At 37.7% G+C, this 14,050-nt stretch overlaps 1 protein-coding gene across 1 annotated transcript in view; it reads left to right on the forward strand.

Moving 5' to 3' along the window:
- Positions 1-14,050, forward strand: part of KCNH8 (potassium voltage-gated channel subfamily H member 8) — a 365,145-nt gene that overhangs the window by 330,569 nt on the left and 20,526 nt on the right. Inside the window, exons 12-15 of the mRNA XM_039219708.1 lie at positions 91-129; positions 5,013-5,371; positions 7,463-7,569; positions 10,068-10,144. Coding sequence (XP_039075639.1) covers positions 91-129; positions 5,013-5,371; positions 7,463-7,569; positions 10,068-10,144 — 582 coding nt within the window. The remainder of the gene's footprint in view (positions 1-90; positions 130-5,012; positions 5,372-7,462; positions 7,570-10,067; positions 10,145-14,050) is intronic.

A 14,050-nucleotide genomic window follows, 5' to 3' on the forward strand; every position in this document is an offset into this window, starting at 1 on the left:
CCCCTGCTTCCTACATTTTTCCCAGCCCCAAACCATGTGGGAAGGTTTAAATGATGGTTACAACTTCTATTTGTTTGTCTGTTCTTTCAGGTGATATCAAGATTATCGAACAAATCAACGGTCTCACAGGTATGGCTTTTGCCAAAGAGCAGAATCTTTATCTAAAATGTGTAGGACTTCCTATAAATCTGTTTCCCACTTCCGGGTTTTATGTATTTATTTTCTAGTTTCCCTAAAACACTTCCCATTGAAACGTATTGACTGACTCTCTGGAGTTTGGAACAGAGAAGTATTGAAACTCATCTACGTAAGGGTTTTATTGTTGTTGAAAAGTAGTCATCACCAGAACGACTTTGCCAAAAGTAGCAAGGTCCCAAAGTATTGATCTTGAAAGTACATTTATTGTGTTTAAACTTAATAGTCAGATGTTTTCTTATAAGCTTCTGATTGATGGTACAACATGATTATCCATAACATTGAAAAAAAGGCTCAGATATTCTGGAGGGGGTTTCACTTGAGCTCTTAAGATGATACCAATTTTTTAGAATCCTCCAATTTCACAGAAAATTTTCCCAAGAAATAGCAATTTATCATATTTATTAGCTAGACTTTTACTACCAATGATACTGTGACAGGAATCTAGAAACAGCTCCTTTTTTGCTCTGTACTCTCCTCAAAGCAGAACCCAATACCTTTCATGCACGTGTGTACACACAGAAATATGTTCATACAGAGAAACACAAATCCAATCACATATCACACATCAAAGACATTGATAACTTACTGAAGGTAGCTGGGGCATGGACAGAGTTTACTTTTAATACTACTGAGAAACTTCTTAAAAGCCCTTAAAACATCTTAGAGCATTCAACTGATTTTCTCTCTGGCTCTAGTTGTCTTCTTTCTCATCTGTACAGAATCCCTCCTCAGGAGTTGGCAAAATGGCCGTTATGTTTCAACTCTTCTCAACAGGCAGCCTTGCCTCATTACTTTACCCCCTGTCCGCAAACCATTCCTATATTCTCTTTCCTATGAAGAGAAATTCTGCCTTCTTTTGGATTTTCCTATTTGAATTCATTCCTTCATCCCTTAGAACATTCCTTCTAAGAACACATCTTTAACTTTCAAAAAAATTCTTCTGTATAATTTAGGCTTAAGTTCATTTGTAGAATCAAAATCACCAGCATAACAGGTTCAAGAAAAGAGATATTTATTTCTCTCTCATGAACATGGCCAGAGGTGGGTGTTATAACTGTGTCAACAGGGCCCTGAGCTTTTTTCTTTCAGCTTCATTATCTTCAACACATGGCCTTCTTTTTTAAGATCTCCTCATTCTCTAAGATGGCTGCTGGAGATCTATCTATTGTATCAATATTCCAGACTAGAAACTAAAAACAAACAAACACTAACAAGTAGGATAGAGGCTTCCCTCTTTCTAGAAGTCTTCCTATAAGAAGACTTCCTATAAGAACCTGTCCAGCAGCACCTCAGAACTTAACCTCATGGCCAAATCAAGTGTCAAAGGAAGCTGAGAAAGGCAATCTTTGTGCAAGGTACATTGCTAAGAATTCCGTTAAGTAGCAAAGAAGGGGAAATTATATAAAAAGAGGTAGCCAGCACTCTCTGTAGCACCTGCCCTGAGGCAAACGTTTCCATTTTCTTCGTCATCATCATCATCATCATCATCATCATCATCATCATCAGGGCAAGCATCTATTTTAAGTACTCTCAGGGCACATTGCTAAGTGTTTTAACTTCCATTGTATAATATCTGTTTCCTCATACCATTCCCAATTTACAGACAAGGAAAGTTAGAATTTAAATGATTAAAATGATGTTACTTGACCACCGTTGCAGGTAGAAGTCTCCATACTTCTAGGACTGTGTGACCAAAAGTTCATGCATTCAACCATTAGACTTTATTCTGCTTCCCCGGTAGTCATGGCAGGTTTGATTGAATCTAGTCAACTGTGAGTTGGAAATGGCTATCCCAATAGAATGTCATGAGCTAAATTAGAGATTCCTTTGACTATGAGAAAATAAAACCTCATTGCCCTCATGGAAGCATTTGTCCGGAGGAAATGGAGGGGTGGGTCAGAAGAGAAAGAAGAAATCTGTGCTTGAAATTTATGGCAGTATATACATGGGTGAAACCCACTGCACAAGGGAAGCAAGCTTTTCTGTATGGATGGCCTGAGGAAAGGAACCGACACTCCTGCATGGAGGCTGCATGTGGGGCCAGGTGTTTAATAATCTAATAAACTTGGGTCCTGTCTGTTATAATGGTAGGGGGAATAATTAATTCTTGGTGTAAGTAATGTTGGCTGCCTTGATCACAAGCATCAGTATTTAAGCAACTTGCCCATAGTGCCAAGTCTCCATGATAAAATGGAAGTATGAAATCCAAACAAACTTGTAGAAGTACAAACACTATAGATTATTAGAGCATTATATCGGGACCAGTGGAGCCTCCTTGAACCAAATGATTAAATTGCCAATGGAAATGTAAACAGAAGTTCAATTAAAGAATTCACTCACTGTTCTTCATTTCTTTGGTAAGTTGGCCCTGTTGTGTCTTTAATTGGGTGAGCTAATTTTTCTATTCTACAGTGCTACTAAACAAATGTTCCCCTGCCGTTCCATGTGGGTCCGGCTTTGGTTAAAAGCACATAATTTTAAAATGCTGTGAAAACCAAAAACAAATGAAATCAAAACCATGGTGATGCCAGTAAAGAACTAATGGCTTTACCACTAATTAAAATAATCATACCTAGTTGGAGAAATGAGTCTAATAATGCCATTTCCTCAAGAAATTTTGAGCCATTAAGATTAAAATATAAGAAAGTTTCATGAGTAAGCTATTTTGCTTAGCTTGGCCAGTTTTAAACTGTATGGCCTATTGCTTGTTAAAGTCACCACATGTTCAAGTTCATTTTTTGTTGTTGTTTCTATCATTATAACGGTTACAGGAAAATCAATAGATACCAACTCTATTAATATGAAGTAATAACCGTGACAGCTCATGAGATTTAAATAGCACACTTAGATCTTTTCAGCTTGTTATCTTATTTCTATTAGAAATTAATGATGAGCAGGTGGAAGCAACTGCATCCTCAAAAGAAAGTGCACACACACAAAAAAAATGAATTGACCCTTTGGAAAGGGAAGCCATGTCTGGGACAGAGCAAGAAACACCCACTCTTCTAGTGACTCCATTGAGGGCCACTAGCTTAGCCTTTGCTGTACTCACTACCCTGCCCTACCTTCATTACCTCCGTTGTCATTCTCCATCCTCTCTCTTGCTTCTTCTTAGTCTAAAAGGTTGAATGACTACAGTCAAGAGTCTAAGATTATTTCTTCCAAAATTTTATTTAAATTCAGGTTGATTAACATAGAGTGTGGTATAGGCTTCAGGAGTAGAATTTAGTGACATCACTTACATATAACACCCAGTGCTCATCCTAAGTGCCCTCCTTAATGCCCATCACCCATTTAGCCCATCGCCCCCCCCCCCACCTCCCCTCCAGCAACCTTCATTTTGTTCTTTACAGTTAAGAGTCTGCTTTATGGTTTGCCCCTCTCCTTCTGTTTTCCTCTGTGTTCATCTGTTTTGNAGAATTTAGTGACATCACTTACATATAACACCCAGTGCTCATCCTAAGTGCCCTCCTTAATGCCCATCACCCATTTAGCCCATCGCCCCCCCCCCACCTCCCCTCCAGCAACCTTCATTTTGTTCTCTATAGTTAAGAGTCTATTGTGGATTGCCTCCTCTCTGTTTTTATCTTACTTTGTTTTTCCTTCCCTTCTCCTCTGTTCATCTGTTTTGTTTCTTAAATTCCACATATAGGTGAAATCATATGGTATTTGTCATTTGTCTTTCTCTGACTAACTTATTTCACTTAGCATAATACACTCTCGTTCCATCCTCAAAATAGAACTACCCTATGATCCAACAATTGCACGACTAAATATTTATCTAAAGGATACAAAAATACAGATTCAAAGGGGCACATGCACCCCAATGTTTATAGCAGCATTATCAACAATAGCCAAATTATGGAAAGAGCCCAAATGTCCCCCTATTGATGAATGGACAAAGAAGATGTGGTGTGTATATATATATGTATACATATATATATATGTATGTGGCATATATATATATATATGTATGTGGCATATATATATATATATATGTATGTGGCATGTATATATATATATATATATGTATGTGGCATATATATATATATGTATGTGGCATATATATATATATATATATGTATGTGGCATATATATATATATGTATGTGGCATATATATATATATATATATAAAAGAAAGAAATTGTGCCATTTCCAACAACATAGATGGAACTAGAGTCTAAGATGGGGTTTAGCAAGACTTCTCCTTCCTTTCCCAAGGTTCTCAAGAGGAGCAGACTATTTCCTGCCAGCTGACCTCTGAGAATAAAGAGAGCAGGAAGTAGAGTAGCTGCAGATGCTGCGGATCTTACTCCATCTATGTGATCCAAAATAGGAAGATTTTTATTCTCAAAGATATACTTTTCTGGTTGACCCCTATGTAAATTCCACTGAAAACCCTGTAACTTTAAAATAACAAGGCCCAAGACCTCCCAGTAAAGTTGAAAATGTCCTTACTCCTAAAAGCATGCCACCATATACTATTACAGATGACAGGCTGATTAAAACTAGATGCAAAGCTGGTAAAATGCACCCCTCACACAGCTTTTCACCAAAACAGTTTAAAAAGACCAAGAGATGCATTAGCCGACTAACACCGGAATAGCAGAGAGGGTAAACCTGGGGAATATCAGAAATGGGGAGACACTGAACACCTGAATAAATAATAGCAAAATCTGAAAAATCTTAAGTTGTAATGAGAAGTAAGTTTCTAAAAGATTTGACTTTGTATAGATGGGACCACCAGCATGAATGATATTCCTCTCAAGCAGCCTTGGCAATCTGTACTAATCTATGTTATCCACTGATTTAGTCAGAGCCCAAGGGAAATGGCAGCATCAACAAAAGACTCCCGTCCATTGTGGAAGATGAGGAAGAGGAGGAGGAAGGGGAGGAAGAAGAGACAGCCTCCCTCTCTCCTATCTACACAAGGGGATCCTCCTCCTCACGCAGCAAGAAGGGTGGAAGCAGTAAAAGTTATCTGGGCTTAAGCTTGAAGCAGCTGGCCTCGGGAACAGTGCCGTTTCACTCACCTATCAGAGTGTCCAGTTCAAACTCCCCAAAAAACAAACAGGAAACTGACCCCCCTAACCATGGTAAAAGGAAAGAGAGAAACTTGAAATTGCAACTTTCAGCTTTGAATAGTTCTGGACCCCCAGACCTCAGTCCAAGGTAAGAGTCACATCATATAATGTTTTCCTAAGTAAAAATGGCTACCTTTTATTCAAACTAGTACCTAACCAGTAAATTATTCAGCCTTCTGGGCCTTTCAACCACACAGGTTCCTAGCCTGGATTCTTCCACTTTCCGGAATTTTGTGTGTAAATTTTGCCTCTACGCGGAAGTGTGTACAGTATGAGAAGAGTTTTAGTTATATTCTCAGAAGGGTCCATTAAATGTTCAGAAGGCCTTCTTCACTCCTTTCATCCATTTTGCTCTACCTAAATGTTGATGTTCATTTTCAATACTATTTTCTTTGTCTTCGTGGATAACCGAAGCTTAGTTTTATTCCTGGCCTCTTCCATAGTTAACATGGCATGGCTCTATTTTGAATTTTTAAAATTAGCTTTAGGACCGGGGCGCCTGGGTGGCTTAGTCGGTTGAGCGTCCGACTTTCGCTTAGGTCATGATCTCGCGGTTCGTGGGTTCGAGCTCCGCGTCGGGCTCTGTGCTGACTGCCAGCTCAGAGCCTGGAGCCTATTTCAGAGTCTGTGTCTCCCTCTCTCTCTGACCCTCCCCTGCTCACGCTGTCTCTCTCTCTCTCTGTCTCCTAGAAATAAATTTAAAAAAATAATAATAATAAAATAAAATAAAATTAGCTTTAGGATTAACTAAAGATGATTGAGAGGGTGAAAAATCCTGACCCAGAAAATGTGAAAGAAGTAGTCTATCGAGCATAACAGCAATAGTAAAAAATCACATCATAGCTGATAATAAGTAGAAGCAAGAAAAAAAAATATTGAATGCTTCCTATGTTCTATGTCCTCTGCTAGGTAGTATTACATTTGCTATTGCATTTAGTCTTCTCAGGAGTCCTGTAAAGTAGTTCATGTTATCTATACTATTTTGTCCAAAATCTCAGAGATTAAGTTTGGAAATCTGTATTCAAATTCTATTTTTCTGCTTGTAAAGCAAGTAATATTTCTAAATACTTTCAGCTATTCTTATGAAGAGTACAATTTATCCATTGAGAGAATTTTTTTTTAAATAAGCAAAACAGACTTAGTGAAAAGTAGGTAGACTTAGAGGTTCAGGAATTCAGTTGAGGATGGTAATTTGAAAACAATGCCCTACTCTTCTCCTTTCTAAATTTTTAATAGGAAGAAAGACAATAAATTTTAAGTAGGGGGGAAATATATCAGAGCTGAAAAAGAAAGGTTTATTCTGCACTTATAAGAAGAACATTTTTTCTTTTATATATAGAAAAAGATTTTGGGGACATATATCAAAATGCTAACAATAGTGGTGGATTACAGGTGATTTTTATTTTCTAATTTTTGTCACTTTTATATTTTTTACAACAAACTTATATTTTTTTAAATAATGAGTGCATTAGATAGTATTTAACAAGGAGAGAAGACTAGCCAAAGTCCTAATAGGTAATTCTTAACTCTTACTTCAGAGTTTTGTCCAGGTTCAGAGTAAAGGTTTCATCAAAGTTATTTAATGCAATGCTATAATCGTTAGGTTAAAAGATTTTAATTCTGGATGGAGTGGTGATTTAGTATGATTTAATATGAATCAGATAAGAGGACTTCATCAGCTTAAGGTGTTGAATCTAAGAATAAAAACGATTCCAAATTCTACAGCATTTCTGTCCAATAGAAATATGTAAGCTAAAATTGTGAGGCACACAGGTAATTTTAAATTTTCTAATAGTCACATTTTTTAAAAGCAAACAAAAAAACCCACATACACAAGTGAAATTAATTTTAATAATATATTTTATTTGACTCAATATGCCCCAAATAATATAATTTCAAATGTAAATAATATTAAAAATTTACTAATAAAACCATTTGCATTTTTTTACTCAAATCTTCAAAATCCAATGTGCGTTTTATGCTTACAGCATATTTCAACTTGCATGAGCCACATTTCAGGTGCTCAATAGCCACATAAGTCTAATGGCTACCATATTGGATAGTACAACTTTAGAGTCTGTAGAATTTAGAAACCAATACAATATTTTTAAGTCTTCTAGAAATACTGGAACCCATAAACATAAATCCACAAGTAACAAATTTCCTCTATTTTAAACAGGATTGTTGATGGAATTGAAGATGGAAACAGCAGTGAGGAAAGCCAGACTTTTGACTTTGGCTCTGAACGCATCAGGCCAGAGCCCAGAGTTTCTCCTCCGCTAGGAGGTAAGCTATTTAGCCTTCTGTTAAGGGGTGATATTTCCTTTTAACTTGTAATGTTTGGCATTGGCCCTTTTTTGCCTTCCCATTCTCTGAATATTTTCCATGTGATAGAACTTTACCCATGCCAGAGAAAAATTTTATTTGAGTCTATGCCATCTCCAAGTTATTAAGATATTGTTTGTAATTGTTCCTCTGCCCAGCCTAGATGCCCAGCCATTTACCAGTCCAGGTAAATGGTGTGTCAGGAGATTCAAATTTCTGCTATTCATGAAAGGGTGACCATGTTTTCTTATGATAAATGCAGATTAATGCACAAAAACAACATTACCCAGAGGATTGGCTGTACACTGTAAAAACATTGGTTATATTTAGCCAACTTATTGATGAGAGATCCTGTATTTGCATTTTGTCAAAGGATAAAACAACTTTAGAAAGATGTATGAATGTTGGAACTGAGGGAGACCTATATGAAGCACTACACTTGAGTGATGGTAGATTAATATAAGGGTACCCCCAAACCTAACCCAGGCTCTTCTCTCTCCCTTGCCTTCTTTAGTTCATTGCCCATAAAAAGGAATCTGTCAACATAATGAAGGCCAGAAATGACAAAGAAATTATAAAGAAGACACACCTGTAGTTAATAAAGAGAGAATAATGAACAAGCATAGGCTATCCAAAATAATTACCAGCAAACTCTAAGATGAAAGGGCAGCAGTCCCTGCCAGCTCAGTCCTCCCCTTCCCACTCAGCTCTGAGATCCTTGTGTCAGGATCTGTTACTAATTAGTGAACCCCTCCATGAACAAAGCCAAGCCCAATAAAGACTTTTGAATGTACAGTCCTGGGTGTGTGTGTATGTGTCTCCTTTTGGTAGAATTCCAGTATTCCATCTCAATCAACAATCCTTCCTGCCACTCATCATCGTCTAGGGAAATGGAAGGGTCCTTGTAAGGCTTCTTGTTGGGGGGGGGGGGGCTGGTGTGCAGGGAGACAAAAGACAGGGAAAGAAGGTGTGCAGATGTCAGTCAACAATCCTGATTCATTCATTCAGTTGACGTACATGTGCTGATATTACTCCGGAGAAAGAGGCACAGAAATCATAGTAATAGTCACACTGATATATCTGCTATGAAAGTTGATGGCAGGTCCCAACTGAAAGTTTTCCTTATTGACTCACCCAGACCTGGCGATGATGCACAGAACCTCACCATGTCTACCCACCCATTTCTGCTCCCACCACAGCCTTAGCCTCCTCTTCTCCTCTTCCCAATATGTACCCCAATACTCATGCACTCAAGCAACAGATTTTCTTGGCTCTATCTCATAAATATCCCTCGATTCTAAGATTTTGTATCCTTAATGCCACCATATTTTTCCTTGCCATATCTCTCCCTTTCCTGCTTTGCTACCAGAGTGTCTCCTCTGGTCTCACACTGCTCTCCATACAGAGTAAAAATTTTTAAAAACACACAAATTTATTCTTATAACTCTGATCCTATGCTTAAAACCCTGACAGGGCTTCCTATTGCCCTGAATGTGGAATTCAAACCTATTGCCTTTTAAATGTCTCTTTTCCCAGCTAGATTCTAAACTCCATGAGGGTCAATTATATTGTCTTTATTCATTGTTCTCTTCTCTAAAGGAGGCTTAGCCTACTGTATATATTCTCTAATCATTCACTGAATAGATTAACGTTGCAAAATTCTTTGCAAAATAAGCTCTTAATACCCTGGTACTTTGGATTGTTTTTGTGACTGTTTTCTTCCACAACACATTTTCTACCAGAATTTACCAGAATTAGGATATTAGGATGGCCATATCATTTTATATAAATAATAAGTATAAATGAAATATATATATCCTTTCTACTCTAGCTAGCAGCCATTTATCTGTACTTTTGTCCCTGACAGAAATAAATGTATTTGGAAGAGCAAAGCTTTAAAAAAAAAAAAAAAAAAAAAGTAGAGATAAGAGAACCAGGAAATGGGAGAAATTATCTTTTAGAGCAATGTAGGAGGAGATAGGAAACCTACAATGGAGAGTGGAGTTTTGCACCTGAAATAGAAGGGGGCGAGGGAGGGAAGAGGGGGTGATGCTCTAATGGACACAGGAATCAATATTTGGGGGAAGAAAGAGGAGGAGAAACAGAACATCCCTTTTTTATGGTTTAGTCATTGGCTCTGATATATTTTTAGAGAATGGTCAAAAAAGAGGAAATGTGTCATCTTGGAACATGGTGATGATTTGCCATGGACACATCCAATCAGTGTGGTCACAGCTCCCACCATGATATGTGCCCAGTTTCAAGGAGTGTATCAGGCACGACCCAGAGGATTACTAGCAGCATGTTCAATCCCAGGGAGACAGAACCTACGGTGCAAAGGCATCAGGAAGAGTTAAAGATAGTAGCTTAGGTTTCCTTCCCCATTTCAACTGCCTCAGTCCTCAAATATGAAGTTTATTACTAAAGGACCCATTCTGTGTGTGTGTTACACTTTTCAGACTCAGAGATTGGAGCTGCTGTTCTCTTCATCAAAGCAGAGGAGACCAAGCAGCAAATAAATAAACTCAACAGTGAGGTATGGAGTTTTCTCTTTATTTGATCATGCTGGAGTGGTACGAGCTATTAATCCTAGTTACCAGCAAAGGCAGTATACTATAGTAATTACAGGCATGTGCTCTAATGTCAGACCACCATGGATGAATTCCCACTAAGCCTCATGTGAGTTACGTGACTACTGACAAGTTACTTACTCTCTCTCTCATGCTCTGTTTCTCCACGGGTAAGAAGAGCATAATAATTATGCCTAACTTATGGCCCATTGTGAAATTGAGATACTGCAGGCAAATCATTTAGCATAAAGTAAGCGCTAACTGATAATTATATTAATTAGTGTCATAAATGTATTGATACTGAGCATAACTGGTGCTTTTCCACTTTTTTCATGTACGTTAATTTTTAATGATTTAAAGCAAGGTGATTAATCCAAAGATGAATGCTATTTCTCAGAATAATCAAGTGGTCTGAAATGCTCTTCTTTTCCCTAACATTTTATTTACGGTGTAATTTTGAGCACTTTACCTCTCTGGATCTTACCATCTATCCATGTAAAATAAGCAATTTTTACCAACTTTATTAAAATATACTTTGCATATCATAAAACTCGCCCATTCCAAGTGTACAATTCAGTGATTTTTAGTAACTTTATTGAATAGCTCACCTGTCACCATATTGGATTTAGAATACTTTTACCTGCCCCCCGCAATGAGACCTCTCATAAGTCTTATTTATGATTAATCCCTGTTCCCACATCCAGCCCTAGGTAACCACTTACCTACTTTTTGCCTTTTCTTGCCCATTCATATAAATAGAGAAGGTAATATTGAATCACTATCCTAATTTTGGTGCTCTCCCCAAAATTTTTTAATTCAAATAAAAACATTTGAGACAATTTGGAGACAAAAAGGTTATTTGGGAGGGGGTCCAGGAAGCAAGACAAAGGATAGAGAAGTAAGGCAGAAGAGGAAGGAAAGCATATAAATAAAGCTGTGTTAATTAGATAAATAACTCTGTGGGCAATTGGGGCTCAGTCCTGCTGGGGCCCACTGAGAGAGCAGGTAGGACAATTCAAAACTGTTCCACCATAAGGCACGGAAAAGTGGAATTGAGGGTGCTTCCTGAGAGACTGACTCCCTGGCTCTTCGCGCAGACCTCCTGTAGAGGAGGCTAGAAAGGTGCTTCAAACAAAAATATGCAGGAAGACCTGGACCTGTCTTTGGTGACCTTCAGAGTAGACCTAGGGTGAGGGCATATGGAGAGGCACAGACAGCGTAGTGGAATCCCCTTTCTAGGACTAAGATTTTCTGATGAGATCTTACTGAAAAATATGTCATTGACACTGAGGAGATTTTTGGAAAATGAAATCATATTATCATATCAATTTCCAATTATCTCTAACAATGGAAAACTGCAGAGTTTGTCATAAAAGTCCAGAGGTTTCTCTTAAACCTGCGTATCTTCAGCTTAGTGAAGATTTGTGACTTACTGCTATCTCTCCTTCTGCGCCCACTTTTCTCTGGAAGTAAGTTTGTTGTGAACAAGACGTAAGAGGGACAAAGGGCAGACTAACAATATAGGAATAGAAAACTAATCAGGTTGAAACTCCTTAAAATCATAAGGACTTGGCCATACACTGGATCTCCTAAATAACACCTTGTTAAATACAACAACAACAAAACAAAAACAAAAACCAAAAACAAAACACTAAATATCCTGGTGGAAAACTTTCTATTGAACAATTTCTTTTCAAATATTGATCTTGGCTAAAATCACCAATTAATACTATTTGAATTCTTTTCCCTCACATTTGAGATCATTTGATGGTTTTAAGAACTGACTGACCGATATCTTACCTCAAATACTAGAGTTAATAATTATCCTGGGGAAATATGTATTTATATCTTCACCTTTTTTCTAATGTTTATTTATTTTTGAGAGAGACAGCATGTAAGTGGAGGAGGGGAAGAGAGAGAGGGAGACACAGAATCTGAACAGGATCCAGGCTCTGAGCTGTGAGCACAGAGCCTGACGTGGGGCTCAAATCCATGGACTGTGAGATCATGACCTGAGCCAAAGTCAGACGCTTAACTGACTGAGCCTCTCAGGCACCCCTATCTTCACCTTTTGGAATGTACATAGTTTTCCAAATCACAGCTAAAATCCACAACACTGTACGATTTTCCTTTGACAGTATGAACCACTGGTAGATATGGTAAAACAGATAACCACTTGAAAAACAAAATATTTCCCCAGTGTGATTTGCTATTCATGATTGCTTTTCTAGTGAGATGATATAAATCTTTTTATCAAAATATCAATGGTCCAATTATCCTTCCCTAAAGAATTAGTTTTTCCTTATAGGAAAATATCTGATTTTTTCATGGTTGAAGCTTAAATTAGAAAAATCTTATGCTTTGCACATAATTTAATTTATAGTCTTGATTCTTTGGGTAGTGCATTAAAACCCACTAAGGCAGAATGAAAATACAAATTGGCTTTGGGGCGCCTGGGTGGCTCAGTCAGTTAGGCATCCGACTTCAGCTCAGGTCATGATCTCACAGTTCATGGGTTCGAGGCCCGTGTCGGGCTCTGTGCTCACAGCTAGCTTAGAGCCCGGAGCCTGGTTCAGATTCTGTGTGTGTCTCTCTCTCTCACCCTCCCCTGCTCACGCTGTCTCTCTCTCTCAGAAATAAATAAAATATTTTTAAAAATTAAAAAAAATACAAATTGGCTTCAAAGTATAAAATTATTTTTCTTCTGACCTTGTTTTTTTTCCTCATATCTGCTATATAGCAATGTTGTTTATACAGCCCCCCCCAAAAAAATCTGTCTTTTGAAATCCAAGCCTAATTTTTCCACTTCACCTGTATCCTGCCACTCAACCATGTGATCATTTGATTGCTTTATTCTTCATTTATTCTTTTCCTTGTTCTAAGTAAACAAGAGAAGAATTGATAATGAACATGGGATGTGCTGCATAATAATAACTCTTTAATAAAAAGGGCAATACCCGATATATGTGAGGCATGTTGAGCGTCGTGTAAAGTTTGAGAACATGGCAACAACCCCATTCTGATACTTGCTCAGACATTTAAGATATAAAGACATTGTTCACTGATGTGTAGATTTCATAATCAGCTGGCTAAATATAGAACAAAAATCAGAAAGGGAATAATGTTGGTAATAACCTACATTCACAGAACAGTGAAGAGTTTAAAAGATGTAGGGCAGCTGCTAATATTAGAACACTTTTGAAAACATTGTCATTGCTCTACAGCAGACAAAGAAATAGTGCAATTCTAAGGAAATTGTTTAAAAATAACAACAAAATGTCACCATAGGGAACGTGGGCTGTGTAAATCAAATGCTCCATTTCTGAAAAGGTTTGTAGGTAAGGGTTAGAATGTTTTCTCATTTCTGAAATCTGCCTGACCCAGAAAGACATTGCAGCAAAGCCTACCAAGGGAACCCACGTGCTCTGCCACAGCAGGCGGAAGACATAAAACACACTAGCAAAGAACGAGAATGAGCTTTAGAGAAGGAAAGGTATTCGGATTCCTATTCATAAAATTAACTCTCTGACTTCACCTTCCCTAAGTTTAGATTTTTCCTCCATTAAACGGTAATGATGAAATCGGCAATATAGGATTGTTGTGAGGACTTAATACCATATGTCAACCACCCAGCATGATGTCTTCTGTTAATAAGGGGTCAAATACACATTCCCTCCTTATACAAGGTTAAACTTCTATTCAATACAAGGTGACTTCTCAACTTAGCACTCCCCTCCCTGCTCTCCCCTGCACAGTGCAGACTAATTAGTCCATGCTTATGGAAGAAAATGAAAATGAATGGACTTAAGGGAAACATTTGATCATGAAAATGATTACTTTCTACTTGAGACTTTGCTTTTGCTATGAAAATA

The sequence above is a fragment of the Hyaena hyaena genome, unplaced genomic scaffold (assembly GCF_003009895.1).
Source record: "Hyaena hyaena isolate Hyena2069 unplaced genomic scaffold, ASM300989v1 scaffold_839, whole genome shotgun sequence".
Classification (NCBI taxonomy): Eukaryota; Metazoa; Chordata; class Mammalia; order Carnivora; family Hyaenidae; genus Hyaena; species Hyaena hyaena.